At 31.2% G+C, this 25,728-nt stretch overlaps 4 protein-coding genes across 7 annotated transcripts; 3 read left to right on the forward strand and 1 right to left on the reverse strand.

Moving 5' to 3' along the window:
- Positions 1–1,345: 1,345 nt before the first annotated feature.
- LOC123907818 lies at positions 1,346–6,162 on the forward strand. 4 transcript variants are annotated; one of them, XM_045958201.1, is made up of 10 exons: positions 1,346–1,486; positions 1,793–1,919; positions 2,021–2,071; positions 2,962–2,983; positions 3,215–3,329; positions 3,732–3,764; positions 4,100–4,225; positions 4,911–5,017; positions 5,099–5,173; positions 5,471–6,162. In XM_045958201.1, exons 2-10 carry the CDS (start codon positions 1,872–1,874, stop codon positions 5,836–5,838), a joined length of 945 nt encoding a protein of 314 aa, XP_045814157.1. In that variant the 5' UTR covers positions 1,346–1,486; positions 1,793–1,871; the 3' UTR covers positions 5,839–6,162. The 4 variants fall into 4 exon arrangements, with proteins under 4 accessions (XP_045814157.1, XP_045814158.1, XP_045814155.1 ...); XM_045958202.1 differs by having other exon boundaries at positions 1,374–1,486; positions 1,816–1,919; XM_045958199.1 differs by lacking the exon at positions 1,346–1,486 and having other exon boundaries at positions 1,728–1,919; positions 3,215–3,305.
- A 3,478-nt stretch (positions 6,163–9,640) lies between these two features.
- LOC123910282 (alpha/beta hydrolase domain-containing protein 17C-like) lies at positions 9,641–13,155 on the forward strand. The gene is made up of 5 exons (XM_045961379.1): positions 9,641–10,445; positions 10,761–10,797; positions 11,369–11,605; positions 11,691–11,738; positions 12,611–13,155. Exons 1-5 carry the CDS (start codon positions 10,150–10,152, stop codon positions 12,872–12,874), a joined length of 882 nt encoding a protein of 293 aa, XP_045817335.1. The 5' UTR covers positions 9,641–10,149; the 3' UTR covers positions 12,875–13,155.
- A 6,147-nt stretch (positions 13,156–19,302) lies between these two features.
- On the forward strand, positions 19,303–22,312 carry LOC123909856 (two-component response regulator ARR12-like). The gene is made up of 5 exons (XM_045960785.1): positions 19,303–19,441; positions 19,776–19,928; positions 20,034–20,480; positions 20,632–20,708; positions 20,933–22,312. The coding sequence occupies exons 1-5, from the start codon at positions 19,303–19,305 to the stop codon at positions 22,019–22,021; spliced, it is 1,905 nt and encodes a 634-aa protein (XP_045816741.1). The 3' UTR covers positions 22,022–22,312.
- A 1,935-nt stretch (positions 22,313–24,247) lies between these two features.
- Positions 24,248–25,184, reverse strand: LOC123909857 (50S ribosomal protein L10, chloroplastic). Its single transcript, XM_045960786.1, has one exon. It carries the CDS (start codon positions 25,074–25,076, stop codon positions 24,369–24,371), a length of 708 nt encoding a protein of 235 aa, XP_045816742.1. The 5' UTR covers positions 25,077–25,184; the 3' UTR covers positions 24,248–24,368.
- Positions 25,185–25,728: the final 544 nt, after the last annotated feature.

Raw genomic sequence — 25,728 nt, forward strand, 5'->3', positions numbered from 1 at the left:
TTATGAATCTTTTATTTTTTATTTTAATGAAATATATGAGTACTGTACTTTTAAACAAAAACAAATAAAACTATGAATTTGATTTGTTTTTTAATTGATGATTGAATTCAATTTTTTGATTTTTTCTAAAAAAAATAATCATGAATATTATTAGGATTTAGTTGTTATGCACACTGTCAACCAATATCAACCATGTTTTCCGCCACATCATCCCACTTCACCCCTTTTTTGACATGACATGGCAAAATGATGATTATTTATTGGACGATCGTGTAAAACTATTTTACACCGTCAATGCATATCAATTAAACTCATATTATTAATGGATGTTCATATAGGTCATTGTCTCATGTAATTGGCTCATTATATTTACCTATATATAAATACTATATATTATTGTAATGTAACTCTAATACTAGGGGGAATAATATAGACTATTCTTTTTTCCTTTTTCATCTATATTATTTCTATTTAGATCAATTTATAACACATTATCAACACGATACTTGCACATGTATGTACACATAATCTCCTTTGCCATTATGGGTGCTCAAATCTAAACAAATCCAAATAAAAACCGCAAACCGATCCAAAAAAACTGAAAACCACAAAAAAAGCGAATAATTTTGGATGTGTTTAAATATCCTTTTTCTGAAAATCGCTGGATCGGATCGGATTTCAGATTAAGTGATCAAAACCGATTAAAACCAAACTAAACAGCATACATACTTTTTAATATTTATTTACCTTTTTATTAGTATGATATATTGCATTAACATATTAATTATTGGTCTTTAATTTTCTCAATAATACTTATTATTTCAATTTAATCTACTATAATTGGTTCACTATACCAATGTAATTGGCTCGCTATGTTTATAGTATATTATGTATAATTTTTGTAGTAAATAACATAACTATTACCACTCTCTTTTCTCTCTTCGTCTAGGTTATTATTTTTTTTCTTCAAGTAACCTAATAATTAAAAGTGGATAAATGGGATGAGAATATCATGGCAGAAATGTGCCTCTAATAGGATAGACGAGAGAAGGCTTGACCGAAATTCAAACCCCAATCCATGCACATATAATCCAATATCTTATCACAAGACATGTAGTCTCTACTCTCTTCATCTATATTATTACTCCCGTTTATATCAATTTATAACATAATATCATTTTAATCATTTTCCTCAAAAAAAAAATATTAATCATTTTTTCTTTAGGGCCCATTTGGCATAGACGGGATATAATAAAATTATCCTATCTTATTTCTATCTGATTTTTGGTGCACCAATTAGAAATGATAAATTTAGCCTAATACTAATCATACCCTATAGACTCTTTGTTATTCTAATCCTTATTTTTAGCTGTCTGCAACCTCATAGGATTATACTAATCTGGCGCCTTTTCACTCTCACTTCACACTTTTTCCCCATGCCAACTCCTCTCTAATCCTACTCGTTGTCGTTTCTCTCTTCTCTCAGGTAACCATCGATGAAATTTTTGCTTCTTCATTCCTCTTCAATATTGATTATTTGCTTCTTCATTCTTCTTCATTCCTCATATGATAATTTGCTTCTTCTTCTCATAATTTGCTTCCTATTTCTATCCTATCCCACGCACCAAATGGACCCGTTAATTTTTTTCTTATATGTGTTTAGATCAATTTATGAATATTATTAGTGTTCTTTAATTTATAATTTTTGCTTATGTGTAAACACCTCTAATTTAGTAACAAAAAAAAAAAAAAACCTCTAATTTACGGTTGTTCCCTCGTATGATATGTTAAGCACGTGTTTTCACGCGCGTACAGTATTTTGGACGTCAAACAGTTGTAGGAGGTGGAAGCGCAACCTCTGTTACTCATCAATGGCCGCCTCTTCCTCTTCCGTTCGTATTGTCGTCGTCGGTGATGTGGTAAACTAACTAACTCTCTTTACAATTCTACAATCTTATTCACTCTCATTCCCAAACGCATAATCTTATTCACTGAAACATAACTTTCTTATTTTGTCAAGCATGATTGCTGGAACTTTGAACAAGATTCCAAGGCACTTCAATTCCTTCAGGTAATTTTCCCCATCATTCTTTTTCTTTTATTCATATTTCATAAAGTTTTTTTTTTTTGTTGCATATATTGATTATATTCTGCTGAAAACACACGTTCCAATTGATTCAATTATTATTCATGTAAACCTAAATATAAATAGTTTAGGGTTTACTTATTATATTTATAAAGGAATTGAGGGACTAACTTCATGGATTAGTTTCTTTTAGTTTACTACTTCAACTTGCTTCCTAAGATAGCTTTATGTTTAAGGTTTGTGAAGACTCGAGAGCTTGTTTCTCGTCTCCTCTAAGATTCCTATCCACCGTCACCGTCGTTCTATATTTACAGATGTCATGAATGTTTTCCAACATGCATATGTATATGAAAATTAGTCCATATAATTTAAGTGCTTATGATATGGGCCCGTTTGGATTAGCTTATTTTTGAGCTTATGCAAACAGCTTATGCAATTTTTATGTATTATTATTATTATAAGTTCGTCAAGGTAGTTTATGATAAAATAACTTATAAAAATACAATTTTCATTAGTGTGAACTTATAAAATAGTATAAAACCTAATTTATATTGCATAAGCTCAAAAATAAGCTAATCCAAACGGGGCCATATGATAAGCACTTAATTAAGTTGACTACTCGATCATAATAAACAAGGAGAATGAAAATGTAGAGAAGATTATCTGTTCCAAACCATAGTGTGTGTACTAACATTTGTGACAAGGAAACATATAAAGAAAAGAAATATGTCATTTGTGTAGTAGTGCCTAAATTGAATTAATCATGTATGGTATACAGGAAGTTTCCTTTATGTTAATTTATATGAACCTATTTATTAAGCAGTAATATGTTTATCTGATCTATCAATCTAATTTGGGCCTATATTGCCTTGCAGCCAGATTTGGTGCTCTTTACAGGCAAGTTTCATTGTTACTTCTGCTCCACCTACCGCAGATTTGGGCCTATATTGTGTTGAATGTCATGCCATTGTTCTGTTGCACATCTAAATTACTCATAATTGTTCACTATTTTCATCATATACTGTTTCTTATATCTCTCAATGATATATTATGATTTTTAATAGTATGATTCATACTTCTCTTAATTTTTACATCCTTTTCCAACTATCTTGAATTGAATTTTGTTAGGTGATTTTGGCGAAGAAAATCTTGAAGTCGTTCGGAGTGTTGCAAATATTGAATTTGCTAAAGCAGTTATATTAGGAAACCATGATTCCTGGTATACTAAGCGGTTTTCTAACAGGTGAATGTTACATGTTTGTCCTGAAATCATTTTGCTTCTGTGTGTGGTTAAATTTATATGGTGGGAAGCTTGATGCTCTTAGCTTCATCCAGAAGACTTAAGATATTTTCATTTTATTTTAAAACAAATGATGGGATACAACAACAATGCATTTACAATGTGAACAAGCGGACGTCTTTTACACACCCGCATTTCCCCCTCTCCCCAAACGAAAAGCACCCGCACTGCACACACATTCACAGAGACAGACAACCCTATAATCTTTTGGTCCAAAAAAAATTTATATATGTTAATTACTTAATTACTTATTTCATTTGATGTTTTTTTTCTGCCCTTTAAGTGTTAGTTGCAAGTGATGATTTATTGTCCAATTTTATACTAACACTTTAATTTAAATGTCAGTGAGAAGGATAAAGTTCAGCTTCAGCTAGAATGGTAAGCCCTAAATTATATTGTTGTTGTTGTTCCATGATGAGTACATGCACGATGAAAGCATATTTGATTTTGTTGTCGCAATCAATTGCTGATATGCATATATGATGTTGTGGGTTTGAAAGAAAATGGGCAAGCTATCCTAATTCCTTTCCCATTGAAGGCTTGAAAGAGAATCCAAGATCTCTATGCCGACTTTTTAACTGTGCAGTGTGCAACAAAATTTCTCAAGTGTAGAGAAGCTATCAATTCTGGGGAAAGGCCACTTATAATGTTTTATTTTTATAGAATTAGTTGGAAAATTTAATGATAAATGAATATATTATTTTAAACCTCAGCCTTGGCAAGGAGCACGTGGCTTATGAACGTTTAGATTTACCTCTAATAAAAGTAAGTGTTGTTGGTGGACGGCCATTTTCTCATGGGGGTAAACCAGTATTTCGAAAACAGCTACTGTCTGCAAGGTGTGTATTATATAAAAGCAATTATAGATAATTTGTTTCTCTAATGGCTCAAATGTCTACTTAATGTTTTAAGATCCAATCTTTGCTTCTAATACCAACATTGGGTTTACATATTTGCTCTAATTATGTGGCCACTTGGGAAGAGTGTTGCACAATTTTTCCATCTAAGCCAGTTTGCTTAAAAATATTTTTTGAAAAAAATAACCGCTTTTAAGGATTTTTAAACTGTTTGTTTAATCTTTTGAAAAAAAAAAAACAGAAATCTGATTGTAATGAAAGGTAAATTTGAGTATCTTCTGAGATGCATTCTGATTACAATGAGTGAAATAGATAAGAAAATGCTAAGTTATTTTTATAATTGTAAACTAACAACAAATAGCTTGTACTTTACATAATAAAAATCTGTATAGAGTAATCAATTTTTTATTCAATATAAAACTATACCTTTTTTAATAATCTCTAAATGAAAAGAGAGTGTTCATAGTACTCCTCTTTCCCATATCTAGCAGCCACCCTGAGTTACCTGATTTTAATATCCACTATTTCATAAAGCATAAGCAACAGTAAAAGTGAAGTTGAATAGCCATTTTTCACTTGTCAAGAAGATAGTGTTGTGGTATTTTACCATAACTGAAGTTGCCATTGTAGCTCATAATCAATATTTCAAATTTGAACTTTTTCTTAGATATGGAGTCAAAGACATGGATGGGAGTGCCAAGAGAATCCAGAAAGCTGCTGTTGGTACACCGGAGGATCATTTTCTTATATTACTTGCACATAATGGACCCACAGGTTCAACACAGAATCTCTTTTCTAGTAGTGCTAGTTTGTCACGTGAAATACCAAAATGATTCCTGAATTTTCTTTATGTAGGCCTTGGTTCTGATTTGAATGATATATGTGGAAAAGATTGGGAATTGGACGGTGGCGGTGATCATGGTGACCCAGGTAATAGTTAAGATATACACCTGTGCCATGGTTGTCATTTTTTTAAAAAAAATCTTGTGGTTTTGGTGACTTGAAATAATGTCACCCCAAATTAATGTTAAATAATTGTTTCTTAAATTTCAAATGGTTGTGTATGGTTTTCTTGTATGTCGAATTATAGTGGTGAGATTTGCCTGCCCATTTTCTGTTTTGGTGGGCATGTACGATAAGATGCAAGTGTGATGAAGATTGTCAACGTTGCAAAAATGGGATACCGATTCTAAATTTTTAACATAATTTATTATGTTTGTATAACAGATCTAGAATGCGCGATATCTTTGCTAAAAGAGAATAATCAGGTATCTGTTCCATTGGTTGTGTTCGGTCACATGCACAAAGAGCTGGCGCATGGCGGATTTAGGAAAATGATTGTCGTTGGGACCGACAATACCATATACTTGAACGGGGCCATTGTTCCAAGGGTCAAAAATTTGGGTGATGATGACAGGAGAAACTTAGACAATGAAAGTCCTCTTTCCTCACTAGAGGCAAAAGGTACGGCAAGAGCCTTTACTTTAGTTGAGCTGTCCAAAGGAAGAGTTACCAGAGTTGCAGAAAGTTGGGTATCAGTTGTTGAAGATAGGACCACGTTAATAGAAGAACAGATATTATTTGAAGGCAATTAAGTAAGAATCAAGGTCCCTATTTTCTACGTTTAGTTTCCTGCTTCAGTCACATGGTATTTAATGCATAGATTAATACAGCCTGAGGGGACACATGCTTGTGATACTAATTCCTTATCCAAATGAATACATCGTGTTTAATGTTGATATATAGTGTAGAATTGACATGGGATTTGATTGATACTAATTCCTTATCTTAGATTTTGATAATTCATAGATGTTCCTTTTAGCAGAAAAGATATCTATCTGTTTTTCTTTTCCTTGGCTCCATACACATTTGGTTACATGTTGAACATGGTATATACTATATATTCTGCTTGTTCCATACATCGTCGTGGTGCACATTCTTTTAACCTGGAGCCATCTCATGTTAAACAGTGCACCCGATGCACTTGTTAAGCATACCAAAAATAGAAATAAAACATAAAGTTAATATTGATAAAATAACTTTTTACACTTTCAATGCATTGAATGTACGAGTTTCAAGACAAAATTTCCTTATTTATGTGGTTAACTAGTGCACCAGGTGCACTATTTAACATTTTCCTAATTTCATTTGCAAATAGCAATCACTGTGCAGAAATTCTGTTGTTGATTGGGCATGTCTTTATCATTATCACGTTTGCTTTCTTTTTAATTTATATGGACCCAATGGCAATTGCAGAAGGTTGTGACCTTGTGATCCCATCTGGTCCATGAAATGCCTCCCATAACTTTGAGATATTCCAAAGTAAAGGCTAAAGATGACCATGACATTGAAGGCTAACCAAACTTGTAATGGTTTATTTTATTTTTTTAACTTATTTTTTTGCAAAAATGGCTAACTTGTAGTTGTAATGATTTCATGCTGACTGTTTCATTTTCTACTTCATATGCTTCTTTGATTAGGCTCATGCTAGGGTGAGAGACCATCTCATATCTCTCACCCGTGCACACCATGAGCAATTATTAAATACCGTTAGATTGAATGTGATACATGATATTATGGTGTACTGTCAGTATTATATTTATTTTAATTTTTGGGAAAAAGTTTTCAATTTTTCCGGAAAAAAGTTTTCGATATTTTTTTGGGAATTTTTTTTTTATTTTTTGGGAAAAAAAATTTCGATTTCAGATAAAAACAATTTCAGAGTTTTTTTTTGAAAAAAAGTTTCCGATCTTTTGTCGAAAAAAAATTTTGATATTTTATTCGAAAAAAAAGTTTCGGATATTTTCCGATAAAAAGTTTCCGATTTTTTTTCTAGAAAATGTTCTGATATTTTATTCGGATATCAGAAAAAAAAGTTTCAAATATTTTCGAGAAATTTTTTTTGGAAACAATGTTTCCGATTTATTCGGGGAAAACAGTTTCGAAATGTTCACCTAAAAAAATATTGCTGATATACAAAAGAGAGTGTAAAAAAAAATAAAAAATTATATAATACTGACGGTACACCATAATATCATGCATCAGATTCAATCCGATGCATAAAACTTGTGTTGCACCGGTGAGAGATATGAGATGGTCTCTCACCCTAGCATGAGGTCTTTGATTAACCATGCAATTAACATGTTACATTAGCATAGCATAGCATCTCTTATTCATACCTTTTTAAATCCTGCCAATTCTATAAAAGTGTGGAGTAACATTATTAGGGATTGTCTTTTCTTTCTTGTGTGCCTTTAGAAGGTTTGATGCACAGAATTCCAAGCGGTCTATGGTCATACTTTTGACTCATTATTTTCCTTTACAGCCATTTGATAACAGAAAATAAAGTGAAAAGGAAAACATAAATATATTCCAGAATAATGCTAGCAACACACTCTTTAACAAACACACTCCAACACACTCTCTTTTATTGGTTGAAATTCACATGGGTCCCATAAAAAAATGTGGACTCATATAACTTTTATGAGACCCATATAAATTTTAACCAATAAAAGAGAGTGTGTTAGAGTGTGTTTGTTATTGGAGTGTGTTGCTCCTCATGTATTCCAAAGCTCTTTTCTTAGTAACCATTGACATTGATTCTGACCGTGCTTAAAGTTGCTAATAATGACTTTATTAGTGTAAGAATTTGGGCACTATTTTATAATTGTGGTGAATGTCACAAACAATGACAAATGCTCCACACTGCTGGCCATAGTTTAGCTTGTTTTGTGATCTTGTTATGACGTGTTTTGTCGCTATATTAAACATTTTTCATTTGATTAAGCTCTATTGATGTTTGCTTAACCATACACAACATCAATTTGAGGTAGTATTAATATTGTTATATAGGAATAAAGGATCAAGTTTATTTATTTTTATCAAATAAGGAGATGTGATTCGGTGTAGAAAATCATGCTAAGATTCAATATGAAAAAAATTCAAACGTTGGTTGGGTGTGGTTTATTATGGACAAGTTGATTAGTTTACTAATCCATGTTAAAAGCCACCTTATCTAAAAATGTATTACCAAAAAGAAAAAAATGTGGTAGAATTGAAAGTTGCAAATTAGTAAGTCATTAAGTTTTTTTTTTTTTTACTAAAAGTCATTAAGTTGAATATCGAGTCTTAAGAAAATACATTGTTTAAATAATTTTCATGTTCTTAAAAGAAAGAGATGAACATGTGGCCTCTCCTCCTCTGACATTTTGGACCCTCACCCCACCACTTTTGCTTCTTCCCTTTCTACCAAGATTTTCTGCAAGCTTTGACCGAATATATGCCATGGCCATGGCGTATAGTTTATCATGAGAATAGTGATTAGATTTGAGACGCATTTAAGGTGTGCAATTTTTTTAAAGATCATCACTAGCAGACTGTGTACAGACTCACAATCCGATTCGATACTGATATAATTGATAACATAACGAAGCATCTAGGTCGGATGTGGGTTAAGTTTCGGGTCAAAAGTTGTGATAAATGGTCATCAACATTGAGTAGGTGCATGTTTTTTAAAATTTATATTTTGATAATCTAAACTGATTGAATTGCTATTAAAATGCAATATTTTTTTTCTCTTCTAAAATATAAACTAAAATATTTCAACTATCAAGAAAAAGAGAAAAATTGTATTGGCGGGAGAATTATTAATAAGTTTTTAACATTTAAGATATTTCAACTATATTAACACTTTAAAAAAAATCATCTAAACAATATTTAACATGTACCTTAAAAGAATTTATTGAATTCCAACTCCGATTCCTGTATACGATTACATGTAATATTTGTACTAATTACTAACTGAATTATATTGTCAGATATTTGTGACATAACAATTCAATCTCTTTAACTATTATACCTGAAATTTTGTCCATCTCTTTAACTAGAAATATATCAACAATAAGTTAAAATGTTTATTGAGAAAGCTAATAAGTCTTTTTTAAAAATTTTGTAAAAAAAAAAAAGTATTTTTAAGAAATCGATTAAGTAATAAAAAAAGTAATTTTTTATATAAAACATTTATTATTTTAACAAATATTTGATTCTTTTTTTTTTCTTGCAAATTCTCTAAATAATATTCTTATATAAACCATTTATTTCCATGATAAATTCTTCCCTACAATGAGCTTATTTATTAAGTTGGCATTATATAAACCAAGATATTAGACTCATCGAGTGGTTAATGAGCTTATTCTAAAAAATTCAATTTCAATTTTTGACAAAACTAAATTTTGGCCATACCTTTCTAATCTCATGGTCAAATTTTAGATTATCGAACTTATTTTCATACTAAAAAAATACATTATTTTAACTTTTGAACCGTGACATGTCAACCTCAAGGGAAAACGTTATAATCATCAGTGTCATTATAAAATGCAAGTCCCTTATTGATTAGTTAAATTAATCCATTAAAAAAAAAGAGATTATACTATATCTTGTGTCTTCTTAAAAGGGTGAAAAGGTGAGAGAAGGAAGATGAGGGAAGGTGGCAACAAAGATGATGAATGGTAATGGGAAGAATATCATATTCTTTCCAGCTCACCCGTTTAATTCGGATCTATTTTCACTTTCTTTCTTCGTTTTCATCACAATCTCCACTTTCAACAACAAAAAAACCTTTCTTTCTATTTTGTATTTTCCCAATAATTTTTTTTATCACTTTAATCATCCCAACCCAACAACATCCTCTTTCTCAAACAAACAAAAAAAAACATAAAATATTTATTTATTTTACAAAAACAAATACAAAAACAAAAACACAAACTTTGTTGAATTAAAACCCGAAAGAAACGTTTTTTATCCATTCATGTTGAAATAAAACACAAACTTTGTTGTCTCAAAAACAAAAAACACAAACTTTGTTTCATTTCCTGAACTGGGTTTTATTTATTTTTCATTTTCTGTAAATGGGCAATGTCACAGCATCGGTGGCGGCAAAATTTGCGTTTTTCCCGCCGGTGCCACCAACGTACGAAGTTGTGAAGGACAACGATGGTGTGTTGGTGTTTTCAGGCATAACCGATAAAAACGTGGAGGTTCATATTGTAGACACAAAAGGAGGTAACAAGGTTGTTGCCACATTATGGAAACACCCTTTTGCAAGGTTTACTATATTGTACTCTCATGGTAATGCTGCTGATTTGGGTCAAATGGTTGATCTTTTCATTGAACTTAGAGCTCATCTTCGTGTCAATATCATGAGGTTGGTTTTCTCATTCTTATGCAAAACTTTGTTATGTTTCATTTCATACCAATATCATGAGGTTGTATTTTTGCATGCTTAATTATGTTCTTTTTAATGTTTGCTTCAAAACCATTTATTGAACGAATTAACCACATATCCATTTTTTTTTTTTTTTTATCATAAATAGATAATTATGAACAAAAGGTAGACAAAGCAACAAATTGTGTCGCTAAAGTTGTAGCGAAAATTGTATAAATTTGATTGTACAAAAATCATTTCTCATATACAAAACCCTTTCTGAATATTTTTTGGATCTTTGTGTTATGTTTGCAGTTATGACTATTCTGGATATGGACGTTCTACAGGTAAGGTAAGTAACTCATGAGATATGTTAGAAATAATATAAAACCATTGACGTGACTCTAATCTAACAGCTTAAACTTTTGGAATAATCGGTTATCTGACAAAATATCTTTTCTTTTACCTTTTTTTGGTTTCTGGATGTTTTCAAATAAAATTATTTATTTCAATAATATGTTGAGGTTTTGGAGTGTAGAGCTAGGGGCTGTTTGGATAAACAACTTATTTGCAACTTATAGTATAAGCCCTTATCATGATAAGCGTATATGTATAAGCTTACATAAGTTATTTTTATATATTCTACGAGCTATTTCATAAGCTATACTGGAGAACTTTGAAAATAAACTGAAAAAAATTATGAACATAAGTTGTTATCATAAGTTCTCCCAAACAATCTCACAAAATTTATAGATAAGTTCAAATAAGTAAATTCAAACAGGCACCTAGTTTTGCATGGTCACAAGACCAAATGAGTAACCCAAATTATAAAATTTCTGTTTGAATTCTGTTTTTATCCAAGTCAATCTAATTGATGTCTTGTGTATGTTTTATCTCTAATCTATACTTTCCAACTGTGATAGCCATCTGAGTTCAACACGTATCATGACATAGAGGCTGTATATAATTTATTGAAGACTGGATATGGATTTAAGCAAGAAGATTTGATTTTGTATGGTCAATCGGTTGGAAGCGGGCCGACGCTACACTTGGCTTCTAAATTGCAGAATTTAAGAGGTGTTGTACTTCACAGTGCTATTCTTTCGGGATTAAGGGTCTTGTATCCTGTCAAGGTGACATTTTGGTTTGACATATTCAAAGTAAGTTTTCCCTTCCGATTCTTAATCGGCCGTAATCCTTTTGCACTGAGTTTTGCAGTAACAAAAGTTTTCTATACTGTTGCAGAATATTGACAAAATTCGGTATGTCAACTGTCCGGTGTTTGTTATACATGTAAGTATGTCTTACCATCTATGTATGTTACTAGTTTATGCAACCAAACCATGCTTCCTTTTCTAGTTATGGTTAATCAATAGTTTCCTTTTTAGGCTTCTGCCCTGATGTGTTCTATAATTTCCAATTTCACTTGATCATGATGTTCACACATCTGAATGTTTAATTCATACAATGCCAAGTGCATGGGAGTCTTGATCCTTAACAGTAATCGGTTATTTTAACTTTTACTATTCAATATTTTTGGCTACTAAAGAAATTGACTGTTTAGGAACCTGGTGGTGTTTGCTTGCATACTAGGAATATTATTTCCGTTTTATAAGAAAGTATGGGAATTTTTTCGACTTGTATTGTGGTGCATTATATTTTTCCACCTGGTTGCCAAAAAATCTTCAGATTAGATCTTGTGGCGCATTCGTTTGTAGTGAGTAGGGCCTCTTTCTCGTTGATCAGTTATTACTCATTTTGATTTTGAGCAGTCTACACTACACTCTAGTATTATTTATCTATCATTGTATCCTTTTCCTACCAGTAATATTGACAGAATAGGAAACTGCACAAGATTGTTGGTGCTTTATGACGGTGATTATTAACTTATTTTTCCAGTCCTATAAGAAATACTAAGATTGATATCTTTTGTTATGTTTTAAAGCCAACAACATAATCATTGGGGAGATTTCAGGATATTGAAACTTTTGGTTGTTGCCAACATGTTGCCTAGTTTTTGAGATATGGCCAAACAACATAGTATTGCGTAGTGTCATTGTTCATATATTCGGTACTTTATAGTCTGCAGAAAACATCACAAGATTCACAACTGACATGGATATTTTTCAGTGGTAATAATAGTTTTGTTTCTGGATTATTTACAGGGAACTGAAGATGAAATTGTTGATTATTCTCATGGAAAACGATTGTGGGAACTATCCAAGGAAAAATACGATCCCTTGTGGGTTAAAGGTGGAGGTCATTGCAACCTTGAAACTTTCCCCGAGTACATCAAGTATATGCGCAAGTTTATTAACGCAATGGAGAAAATTAACATCACTTGTCAAACAAACAAACAACAACTCACTCAAAATCCTAGTATTACTGAATCTAGACATAACAAATGCTTAAGATTTGGTAAAAAATAGGTTGTCTTTTTAAGGTTTCAGAATCAGTGTTTGATTGAAGTTTAAGTTCAACTTCAGTAGTTTTCATGTTACTTACTTATCTTCATTGATTTATAATTTTGCAGCCAACGAGTTTATTAGAATTAAAGGATGTCTAAGACACCACAAAAAATTTGAGGGTGTCTTTGATCCAAATCCTATTGAGATAGTTGTAGCTTTGTTTAGGTGGGGAAATTATGAGTGTTTTGTTTGCCTGATTAATTAATTATTGATAGTGTACTTTATTTAGAATTTTGGTAAAATTGTTTTTGCTTATGTACTCTCTCTAGTCCTTATTATGAGAAGAAGTTTACTTTTTAGATTTATGGAATGTTTAATGTATTTGGTCTATAATATGGACCAAATACATGTAACATTCTATAAATCTAAAAAGTAAACATTTTATTATAATAAGTACCGGGAGAATATAGGTTCATGAAGGAACAAAAGAGTGATTATGAGTTTATTTGTTTGTTATGGATTCTCAAAGAGCGATTTTGATATCGAGTAACTTAAGAGATTTTTTAAAAAATTAAGTTATTTTGTGTTTGTAATTCATCTTTAGATTTATTTATTTTTTGTTAAAAAAGATCGGTGTTTACCGATATCCTATCAAAAGTGATGAAGCAAAATAAAGGTACAAGATGGACAAATAGGGTAGTTTTCAAAAAGGGTTCGGAGACTAATGAAAGAGAGAGCTAGAGAGTAGAAAGTGACGCTGAAAACGAACTAGTGAGTGTATCTGTACAAGCATTTGCTGTACAATAGGAATCACACACCTTAATCTCTTGAGAGTGTATGAGCTACAACACTTGAATCAACCTGCACTTTAAGCTTTGTTGCGCCAAAATTACGCGCTAAACAAAAACCTTCATAGACACCCCACAACCTCGGCTAGATATGCATTACATCGACCCAATTTTTTTGAGAAACCACCAAACCACAACCCGTTAGAGTTTTGAAGTAAACCACCACACCTCGCTATAGTTTGATAAAATAATCTAATATTGCAAGAAAAAAAATAGATGAAAACAAATGAGAAAAAAAAAGTAATTCTTATATTTTGATAAAATAAAATAATATTGCAAAAAAATTTGATTATTTAAATATAATAAATTTTGTTCGGCAGATAGACGAAATGACGTCTGACCTAGCAATTTTGACATTTCTGTTAGTTGAGCTAGGAATTGTGAACATTTAAATATAATAAGTTATTTGATAAATAATACATACATAAATATTGTAAAAAAAAAAAAGATACATATATAATAGAGGTTTCGTAAAAATCAAATAAAACAACAGCAGTTAAAATTTACAATCACCAAGGGCCTGTTTGGATTAACTTATTTTTGAGTTTATGCAAACAACTTATGCAATATAAATTAGGTTTTATGCTATTTTATAAGTTTACACTAGTGAAAATTGTATTTTTATAAACTATTTTATCATAAAAATTGCATAAGCTCAAAAATAAGCTAATTCAAACGGGCCCTAAGTATTTCAATCACATATAATATTCAATCCCACGTGATCTGTATGATTCAAAGAGTGATTTAATATGTGAAAAAATTTAGAGACGTATTATTTCGTTACAAGATATAATGATGGAAATATAGTTGTTGTGTTATTTGTTATTGAAATGCATGACTATATATTTTTTTGGTTACAATCATATATAATATATAGTCATACTTAACCAATGAGATTGAGAGAAAATAGTGTGAATTATCTAATATTTAAAATTTATTTGTATTTAAATTAATAATATATTAATTTTGTTAATTTTTAATTAATATTCATAACACTTAAATTTTTAAATTAAAAATAAAATTATTAATTTTATATTATGTTCAAAATTAAATAAGTTAAAATATATATGATATATATATATATATATATATATATATATATATATATATATATATATATATTTATTTTAATATGAAGTAAACTTTATGAATTGAATCTACGTTTCGATTCAACTTAATCAAAACGAGTTAACGTAAAAATTAAATTCCGACAATTTTGAATATATCGATAATAATTTCCTAGCTAGTAACTTATGATAAAGGTGGATATATAGATAATAATGTCCTAGCTAGTAACTTATGATAAAGGTGTATCATCAACATATAATAAATTAATAACTAAGTACTAAACCAACCAACAATGACGATCGTGGTGAACAAAATTTCTCATATTTTGTCACAATGTGCTCTCTTAAATTTGAAGACATTGTGTAATGTTCACAAGATAACATTATCTTCACTTTAATAAATAATTGGATGAAACATGACATGATGCATGAAGTTGGTCATTATATTTTTTTCTTCAGTTTTTGGTCAAAAAATGTTCTATTTTTCTTGATATCCCCGGTGGTAAAAAAAGAAGCTTAAATGGCATATTGTAAACCAATCGTTCCTCTCGTTCAGTAACATTGTTTTGGTAAATATTTTGATTTTATTTTTATTAATAAGAGGCAAAAAATGAAATTATGAGTTCAATTTCCGATAGAAACAATTTGATCAGACTTTATTCACCTCACATAATCACTGTACCTCTGACATCATGTCTAACACAATACGTAAAACACTTAAAGCAGAAAATAACACAATCCAAAGAAGGAGGAGAATGACCCAAATTATCTAGAAGACTAATGCACCATATGGACAAAGTATAAAGGTTGGCTGAATCTAACTCAAAAGTCACTAATATTGTAACTCGTATATCTAGTAAACTTGATAATGACTCATATATATATGATCAAATTCCATCTGAACAACAGTATAAAAAAACCAGTATGCCTACTTAAATTATTATTTGTCATGTTTAAGGTTCAAAAAAAGGTTGTGAGAATAATAATATGAAAAATAAAATATGTCGCTAGAAGTCATTTATAAAGTTGGGTTGGCTTTAAAGTCATTTTAGAATTTGAATTGAACTAAAAAATAAAGTTGATTAGTTCGTGTGAACTTCGCTGATTAGTTGGTAGAAACATAATATTTTATATGTAAGAGCTGAAATTCGAACTTACACTCTATTTATTTATTTTAAATGTAAAATTTTAACCACTAAACAATTTAAAAAAAAAAACTTGTAAAGTGAAAAATCATTTCTAAGATAAACAACTTTTCACTCGGTATCTTATCCATTATATGACTTGGAACATATATACTCCCCTTTATATCGATGATGGACATATGAAGCTTGACTTCAATGGTCCAATGACGAGAACTATAAGTAGTGATTTTTTTTTTATATCCAAGCATTTTGGAAAGAAAAAAACAGTTTGCATCCATCTTATAAAATCAATTTTTTTTGTCCTCTACACCATTCTTTAATTTTCCATGAGATAATTTTGATTGAAATACTATTTGCAAGTTAAAGTATAAATTCTTTATTCACCCCCGAGAAAATATTTCGAATGAAACAATTTATTAGATCAATTTTAATATAAGTACATGATAATTGGCAGATAAATTTAGCAACAAAGTGATAAGAATATTGTGGTTTTGATCCTCAATCCCAATTCCCAACGATTGTGGTTGTACTTTTTTTTTTGAAACAAATATTAGATTGTACATTTTTTTTTTTTAATAACAAAGAGGGCTATTGTCTAATATTAGATTGTACTTAATTCAACCACATTTTGAAAAATTATTTGACAATTAATTAATTGTTAAAAATGTTAATAAATAAATTAAAGTCTCGATCCGTGGTTATCTTTAAACCATCAAGTCACTAATAACATGTGAGTAACCAAATACTCCTACTAGGTTATGTGTAGAATTTCTATGACTTCATGTATGTGGATAAATCATAAAGAGAAATGCTCATTCTAGCGACAAATTGTTTCACGAGCTTATCACGAATCAACGTGGCACCATTACAACCGCTTGTATTTCTCTGATATGCGTGTAATATTATTTTTATCTCTCTCACCATGTGTTTCTCTCCAATATTTCTTTTCAATATTTATCTCTTCTTCTTCTTTCCCAACCGCTTCACCTGTCGTGTGTGCTTCACCTTCCATGGCATCTATGTTTTGACATAAGAAGATTCACCTACCTCTAGCTGTGCTTGTGCATATTTTTAAGCATTTATATCTTACTGTTGAGAAGAAATTTGAACCCAAACATAGATATCAGCATCCACCAGGAACACAACAAGGTTTCAAACAATCAAGTGATTTCATGAACTGATTTCTTTTGGGTAGAGCAAGCATTTATTGGTGAAGTTTTATAGTAAGAAAAAAGGTGGATCAAACATTTCATGAACCAGTTTCTTTTTGGTAGAGCAAAGAAATTTAAGGATCTGAGGTTTCTTCTTATGCAAAGCGATAACAAAATGAATAAAAAAAGAGTTCGTGAAATTTTCGTGAAACCCCCTTCGCGATATATAGCATCCCTCAATCATAAATGTAAAGAATATAGTACTAAATTAATTAATGTTCTCCTAGTCCTACTTTGATCAAATCTTAAGGATGACTCTAATGTATTACCAAAATACAGCTAAGTCTTGTTTTGTTTTTAACGTCAAAAAAAAAAAAAACAATAAATATTTTTTTACTATTTATTATAGTAGAAAATAAGACATTAAATGCATTGATAATTTTAGACAGTACATTTCTAAATAAACAATATATATTCTTAAATGTAGTTAACATTTTGTTTTTAGCATACAGGGATCTCATAATTTGTTTGTAGTATTTGTGGAAATAATATACAAAAAAGGTATAATAGGCCCTATGAGTAAATCTGTGATTAAAGGCTTTGCATGTTTCCATTTTCATGGTTTGATTCTGGCCGTTGATGTTTTTGGGAGACAACATTACAAGGAACTGTTTTTATCGTAAAAAATTGCCTTCTAAAATAGTCATCGCGAGCTTAATTCAGTTGACAGAGAAATCGCATCCTAATAAGCCACTAGGTTTGGTCTAGTTGTGAGGGGTTTGGATAACATGTTATAGGTCCTGGGTTCGATCCCCAGCTCATTGTAAACAAAAAAATAAAAAAAATCGCATCCTAATGTCAGAGTCGGGGTTCGAACTCCGGACACTCCACTTATTTACCTTTAGGGCTCGTTTGCTGCGCAGGATAGCATAGTGACAGGATAGGATATAAAACAGGATAAGGATAGGATAAGATAACAGCAGGATAACAATTATACTCAGTTATCATATCCTGTGTTTGGTGCACGCAGGATAACAAACATGATAACTATTATCTTTTGTTTTTAATACATATTTGCTCATAATAATATGATAAGATATATAACATATTTAAATGACAAAATTACTCTTGTAAAACAATTGTTGTTTTTTTAAAATTATTTTGTAATACTTTGAATTTTATAAATAAAAAATATAAATAAGTAATCAAATAACTTTATATAATTTAAAATAAAAATCATGAGAAAATAATCAAGTTTAATTTTTTATATGAATCATGATCAAATAAATAACTCAACAATATATACATGTTAGATAAGCCAAATAAATATATGATATATCTCATACGTAGATAATAAAACTACTATTGCAAAAGAATTATATTTAATTTTTTATAAAATTTAAATTAATATCCCTATTTGTCAATTTTTTAATAATCATTTTACTTTAAAATATTGTAATTTTAGTAAAATTTGATTTTTTAGAAAATATAAATTACAAAATTACCCCTGTGAGAAAATCACATATATTTAAAAATTAATTATTTTATTATTTATATTTTATTAATTTTATTTTATGTATTTTAAAATATATTTTATAAAATAAATCAATAATTTTTTTCTTCTTATCCTATCCTGCTGGTAACCCAGCTCAAATTGAGGATAAAAATTATAACTAGAGAGACAGGATAGGATAAGCTTCAGGATTAACTTATCATATCCTGCTGTATCACCAAACACTGGATTGCGGCAGGATATGATACAATTATCTTATCCTGTCTCTTATCCTGTGCACCAAACGGGCCCTTAAGGTGAAATTTATAACTAATAGACTCTTGACAAAACAAAAAGTTTAATAAGTGTAAAAAAATAAAAATAAGTGTAATAGAGTCCGAGATTTAATGTGTAATAAATAGAATTACCTGTATCATGATAATAACATAACATGTAAATAAATTTGGTAATTTGTTTTGATTGAGATGAAAATAAAATAAATTTGGTAATGATTACATGCCATAATAAGTACACGATTAATGTCGACGATTAATGTCCATAAAACCTGAATTTGGAAATAATCATATCAAATCATGAAAATAATTCCATTCTTAGAAAGTTCACAACAAATATAATCAGAGACAAAAACCTTATTCATTTGTGTTCTTAGGAAAAGTCACAACAATACAGCAAGAGCCAAGTCATTGAAAGTTTGTGTTTTTCTCTCTAAAGAGGCTCCGAAGACTATGGTTGTGGAGGATCGTTTGGTGAGTGATGATGTTTCCGGTGACGATTTTCCTGATGGTCTGCGTGTTCTGGCTGTTGACGATGATCGGACTTGTCTCAAGTTGTTGGAGAATTTGCTTCGCAAATGCAAATATAACGGTTCGTTGCCTTTCTTTTCTATTCATCCTTTCATGCAATGGACTAAACATATACTTGGAAGTATATATGATATAGTAAACCCTTTTTTTTAATAGGCAAATGTTAGTCGTTAGTAAATTATCGGTTATATTAGTTTTTAGGGTTTGAATCACAACCTCTTGGTTGTAAGTTATGTAGGGGTGCACCGACACATGTTACATTCAATCATTTTATTTTCTCAAATGATCATCAATGTGAATTGTGACGTGTCAGATGTCCGTGTCTATGTTTCGTAGTTGTTACTTAAAAGTTGCAGTTAAGTAAGAATCACTAATCTGATTTTTGGTTGTTGCAGTTACGACAACTACAGAAGCAGTGAAAGCGCTAGAAATGTTGAGGGAAAATAGAAATATGTTTGACCTTGTTATTAGTGATGTAAATATGCCAGAAATGGATGGATTTAAGCTCCTTAAGCAAGTTGGACTTGAAATGGATGTACCATTTATCAGTAAGCTCACACACCTTTATCATAACATGTAAATAATATTCAGCTAAAATTCACTACTCATTCAGATAGTATCTTTAACTTATGAATTTTTTGTGTATGGTATAGTGTTGTCAGGAAATGGTGATAAAGAGAGGGTGATGAAAGGTGTGATACACGGCGCTTGTGACTATCTAATGAAACCGATTCGAATGGAAGAACTTCAGAACATATGGCAACATGTAGTGAGAAAGAGAAAGAAGATTGAAAGCAAGGATCAGAATAAAGATGCCGTTGCTCATGAGGAGAAAATCAGCAATGTGGATGGGGTATCTGATCCAGGCACCACATCTGAAAATATTGCTAACAAGAATCAAATCCGAGGACCTAAAAGAAAAGAACGAAGCGAGGAAGAAGAAGAAGAAGAAGAAGAGGAGCAGGAGGAGGAGGAATCGGAAGAAGATAATGATGACGAGAATGATGAGCAACGCTCGACTCGGAAGAAACCTCGTTTCATTTGGGATAACGACTTGCATAAACAATTTGTTTCTGTAGTTAGTCAACTAGGACTAGACAGTGAGTTTATGTGACAATGATTTATTTATTTATACTTTTCTAACCATTTGATAATTGAGAACATGGAACCTTAATATAACCATTTGATAATTGATACTTAAATATGGATATTTTTGTTCCTAATATGTAGTTTCTTCAACTGTTATTGCAGAGGCTTATCCTAAGAAAATACTTGACTTAATGAATGTTGAAGGGCTTACAAGGGAAAATGTAGCTAGCCATCTGCAGGTACAAATTCTAACTTCCCCTTTTGTCGTAAATATTTTACTACTACCTTTTCGCAAACAAGGTCATAGTCAATGGTGATAATTTGCTTTTATACCTATGTTTTTAGGAAATTAATGGTGTGAAAGTTTTTTTTTATCCATTGTTCATTGAAATTTCAACAAGCTAGCTTATGAAATACAAGTATGAAAACTGCGTATAAGCTCGTTCTCGTTTTTCGATTGCAGAAATACAGACTTAGTCTGAAAAGACCAACTAAACAGGCTAGAGTAGATGCTGCACTCGATTCTCACCCACAAATGGGTTCAGTGGGTGGGTTTTGCTCCTTGTCTGGATCAAGAAGAATCTTAAGTAGCACACCATATGCATCTAGCGACATATTTAGTCGGCTAAACACACCATCTAGATTGAACTTGAAAGGAATTAATTCTTCCGCACCAGTCCTTGCGCTTCAATCTCCAAACTTTAACAGTTTCAAGCAGCGGATGTTTTCTGCAAAAGAAAGCTCAAGTTTTTTACAAGGCATCCGAACATCTATGTCGATGAACCAGTTTCAGCAGAACAGTTATCCAACCGGTAATATGAAGTTAAATCCAATTGATGATTCAAGTGCATTTACAGCTTCCACTAGCTTTCAAAATATCAAAGCTACTGTTAGTAATGCTAATAGTTCTCTTTCCTGCATCCCAAGTAATCACCTGCTAACACATAATTCAAGACTGTTCATAAATCACTCTTCTGTTGGAGGTGCTGCTGTGAAAACAGAACTTTTTAACCATGCCACAAGCGGTTCCTCTAATTCATTAGATTATAATCGGCTCAGCGAAAGCTGGAAGAGTTCAGCTCAGTTTTCTAACTTTGCTGCCAATTCTTCTCCACTGAGTGGGAATTTTAACAATGATCAAATGTCTCACAATAACTTAAAGTTTTCCTCTCTCAGTGCGCATTTTAGGAAAACTCCAGTTGATTTTTCTTCGACGAGCGCCGTTACTGTTCCTTCGGAGGAAATGATGCAATGTCAAGATGGATTACTTGAGAGTGTTGTAAAGGGTGCATGTTACCTGCAGCAGCAAAATGCGGGTTCTGCCTTCAATACTACCTTGGATTCTCTAGCTTCTCCTAATGGAGACAATAGTTCCATGGGACATAGTTTAGCCCAAAATAATAGTCTGCCAACTACTCAGATGCCTGAAGTTGAGAAATTCTATTCAGATGCAAGAATTGAATCAAATGGTGATTGCTTTTTTGAGCAAATGCTTTCTCTAGAAGGATTCATTCAGAGTAATTATGCCTCCTTGGATGACACAATAAGTTAAAGGATCAAATAGGTATGTATGATAAAAGTATTCTTGTCTTTGGTTCACTTTTAAGCATATTAGTTTCTTTTTAACTGTGTTTCATACGGTTCTGGTTTTCGACTGAAATAAAGTGTTTCATCAGTTGTTTTAAGTATAACATTTCATGAAAATCTGTTTATTATGCAGTGTCAAAATCAGAAAATTTGATGCACAGTGTTGGATCATGCAGCTGATTCCTTCCGATGTACCAAGATTCTCAAAGTCATGGAAGTTAATCTTGTTTTCGAGTTTTTCATCAAGTGGTTTAACCAATAGTTTGATTTATGTTCAAAATTTGTTTCTTGCATCATAAGACTGTTTGGACATGAATTTGTTGAAGCTACAAATCGTAGCTCAAGTGGTTGTAAGTTAGAAGTGGTGAAGTTACCTTTTTTTTTATGTGTTAATTGTCAAATTTCTCAAACCTTTATTATATTTATGTTTATAAATTTTTATGTATAAAATATTTTCTTAGTCACTGGGTTGTCAGCATCTCCTTCTCTGCATATATATATGATTTATGATTATTTTTTTACTTCTGATTTTTGAATTAGACTATATAGCCAAAATTTTGTTGAATTATATGGAACTAATTATTATTATATGTCTCTCATATGCAAAGAAATGAATAATAATAATAATAATAATAATAATAATAATAATAATAATAATAATAATAATAATTAAGAAAACCTTTCTATCTCACATATGTACCTTCATTTCTTTAGTTTGTACCTCAAACCAAACAGCCATATCCGACATTTGTTAATTGAACACAACTAAGGTGTTCTATGTTGTTTTCAACAAAATCTCTTTATGCAAGTTTACTAACATGGGCAAAATCTCTTTCAACAATATCAACCTACCAACTGTTCAGGTGAAAAAATTGTAGTTATCTTGTGCAATTGATATCTGTTTCATCAGCAAGAAATGGATTGTACTGAGAGAATGAAAAGTATGGCATCAACATTGATTTTGACCTAATAATGGCATCCATGGGGGGCTATAGTACAAACACGCCCTTTTCTATGCAACAATTTTAAGAGTGTTGGAGACTACTGTATCTGCAGTGGCAACACACGGCCCTCCACAAGCCTACTATTTGTAGCTTTAGATAATTCACATTCAAACCGGCGTTCAAATTGCCTTGGGATGCAAGAAACAAAATGTGAACGTGAATCCAAACAAGTGTTAAGAATAGTCTGCGTGGCTAAATACAATTCAGGCGAAACAAATTGACGAATTCATGAATTATCATTTGTTTCCCATGTTACTAAACAACATTGTGTCCCATTATGATTTTTTCAAAACGACCCAAATAATTAACATCCTATACATGATAAAACTATCTTTCCTGATAGAAATATCATATAGATAGAATAAATGAATTATCGCCTATAAACAAATTCAATGCCACAAATTGTATGCATAATAACAGATGTTTTTCAAGCATTCACATGGGATTGGCTATATCTATATGTTCCTTTTCATACCCAGTATATAGATATATGGTTTATAACTTGTGTGGTGGTGAGCCTTGAAATGCTCTAGTAAGCTAAAATTTGGTGAGGGTACTTGTAGAGATTTCATAAGAAACAACTGTTGCATCTCTTACAACTTCACATTGTGTTTGGTTCGATGCGTTATGGCGTCCAATGCACCTTCAATGTGTTTGGAAGCCAAACCAATCACACTCTTAGTTTGCATTGGATAGCTACAATTTACTGTACTAATGGATAAGGATGTGCTAATTCTAGATCCAAATGGTTTCTCTCATGTTAAAAACGACATAGTCATTACATTCAGTTAGTCGATCAGTCCAATTGGATGAAAATCAAACAACCCACGTTTTCAGATGCTTTTCTGATTCAATTCACCACACTAAATATTCATCAATTGAATGAATGTGACTTAAACGTCGGTTTTGTAAGGGTTAAGTTAAGCCCAACCCAAATTCTAAGACTCCGGATGATGTAATTTTTCTTACACTAACAGTATAAACGACATACACTTCAAGAAAATCTCCAACATATCAAAATTTCAACATAACCAATAATTCTGAAATTGCATCATTCAATGTGAACAAAATATCCATCATCCCTACCCTAACAGAAAGAGATTTTTTATCTTCACAATTCTACATTTTCTGATATAAGCTCAATTCATCAATGTACAGTTGTACAATTAATCAATCCGATAGAAATAGAACATAAACATAAACATAAACATACTTACTCAAATGCAATAAACAAAAGCCACATTGTAACATCATAAATGTATAAACTTGTAAAATTAAGATACAAATAAGATTGAAAAAACTTATCTATTAAACAGCACTACCCTGTTCCTGTTCTTCAAGCTTCTTAATATGTGCCTTAAGAACCAAAACAAGTTCTCTAGCAGGTGCTTGAATAGTAGTAACCAAAGCAGAAGAAGGACTTTTCAAAGACCCTAACAAATTAGCATAAATCTCAGCACGTGTTGGCAAAGTTTCAAGTTTCTTAACCTCATCAGGACCATAAAATTTTCCTTCAAAAACAGCACCAGTAAAATCATTCTCTTCAAGCTTTCTCTCTTTCTGAAAATCTCTATAAGGCTTAATAGCAGAAGGAATTTCTTCAGTATGAACAAATAACCACACATTCATACCTTTCATACATGGTTTCAGCGTTTCCCATTGAGTTCCTTCAAGTGCTTTATACACCAAAGTGTTCTTAGCAACCAAAAGACTCGTTGTTTCTGGAAGAGATTTTCGAAGTTCTTGAAATTGCTTCACTGTCAAACCTTTGTAGTTGATTCCAGCGAGAAGGTAACAGTTTTCGAGCTGATCTTTAACGGTTTCAACTGTTTCTTCCTTCCTTGTGCGTGAAATTGCGGCGTTGATGGAAGGGAGAAAACGGTGGGTTTTGGAAATGGGTCTTGGTTTGAAGGAAGTGGGTGGGTTGAATGGGTTAATGGGTCGGTTTAGGATTTGAAAAGATTGGGTTTTGGTGGATGGAAGAGAAAAGCTGAGTAATGTTGCAGTGGCTTCCATGGTGATGATGGTGGAAATTGAAAATGGCTTATCTTATCGCTTTGTTTCTTTGGTTATTCATCATTCACAATAGGGCAATATGGTATTTGCAAGTTATTTTTTTAAGAAGACTCTTTTTTTTTTTTACTAAGAAAATTAATTTTATTTTTGTTAAGGAATGAATTATCCTTTTTTAAGAGGACCAATAATAAAATGAACACTACACTAAGATGAAAAAATGAAAACACAACACTAAAATGAGAAATCAAAATAAACAAATTCACAATAAGACGATGTAATCACAAACAACAAACACGAAAGAAACAGTGAATATATGTAAAAATAACATGTATTTAACTATACGAAAAGAAAAAATTATGTAAAAAACCACTTCTTCTCTTTAATAAATCAAGAAGAATAAATCAAGAAGAAGAGAAAAGTAGGGATTAATATCAATAAGTATGAACTTGGCTATAAACTTTAAAGGCTTATTACTATTTCGATGTCTCTGTTTTATAAAGTAGAGACAATTTTCACCTTACAAGTCAGTTTTGTAGGGTTCGGTTAGGCCAAACTCTCAATTCTAAGATGATATCAAAGTCTCCTCCATGATTTGCTAGACTGCCTTCTATCGGGTTTCTGATCGGATAATCAACCATTTATATCATCGCGC

Source organism: Trifolium pratense, linkage group LG2, assembly GCF_020283565.1.
Source record: "Trifolium pratense cultivar HEN17-A07 linkage group LG2, ARS_RC_1.1, whole genome shotgun sequence".
Classification (NCBI taxonomy): Eukaryota; Viridiplantae; Streptophyta; class Magnoliopsida; order Fabales; family Fabaceae; genus Trifolium; species Trifolium pratense.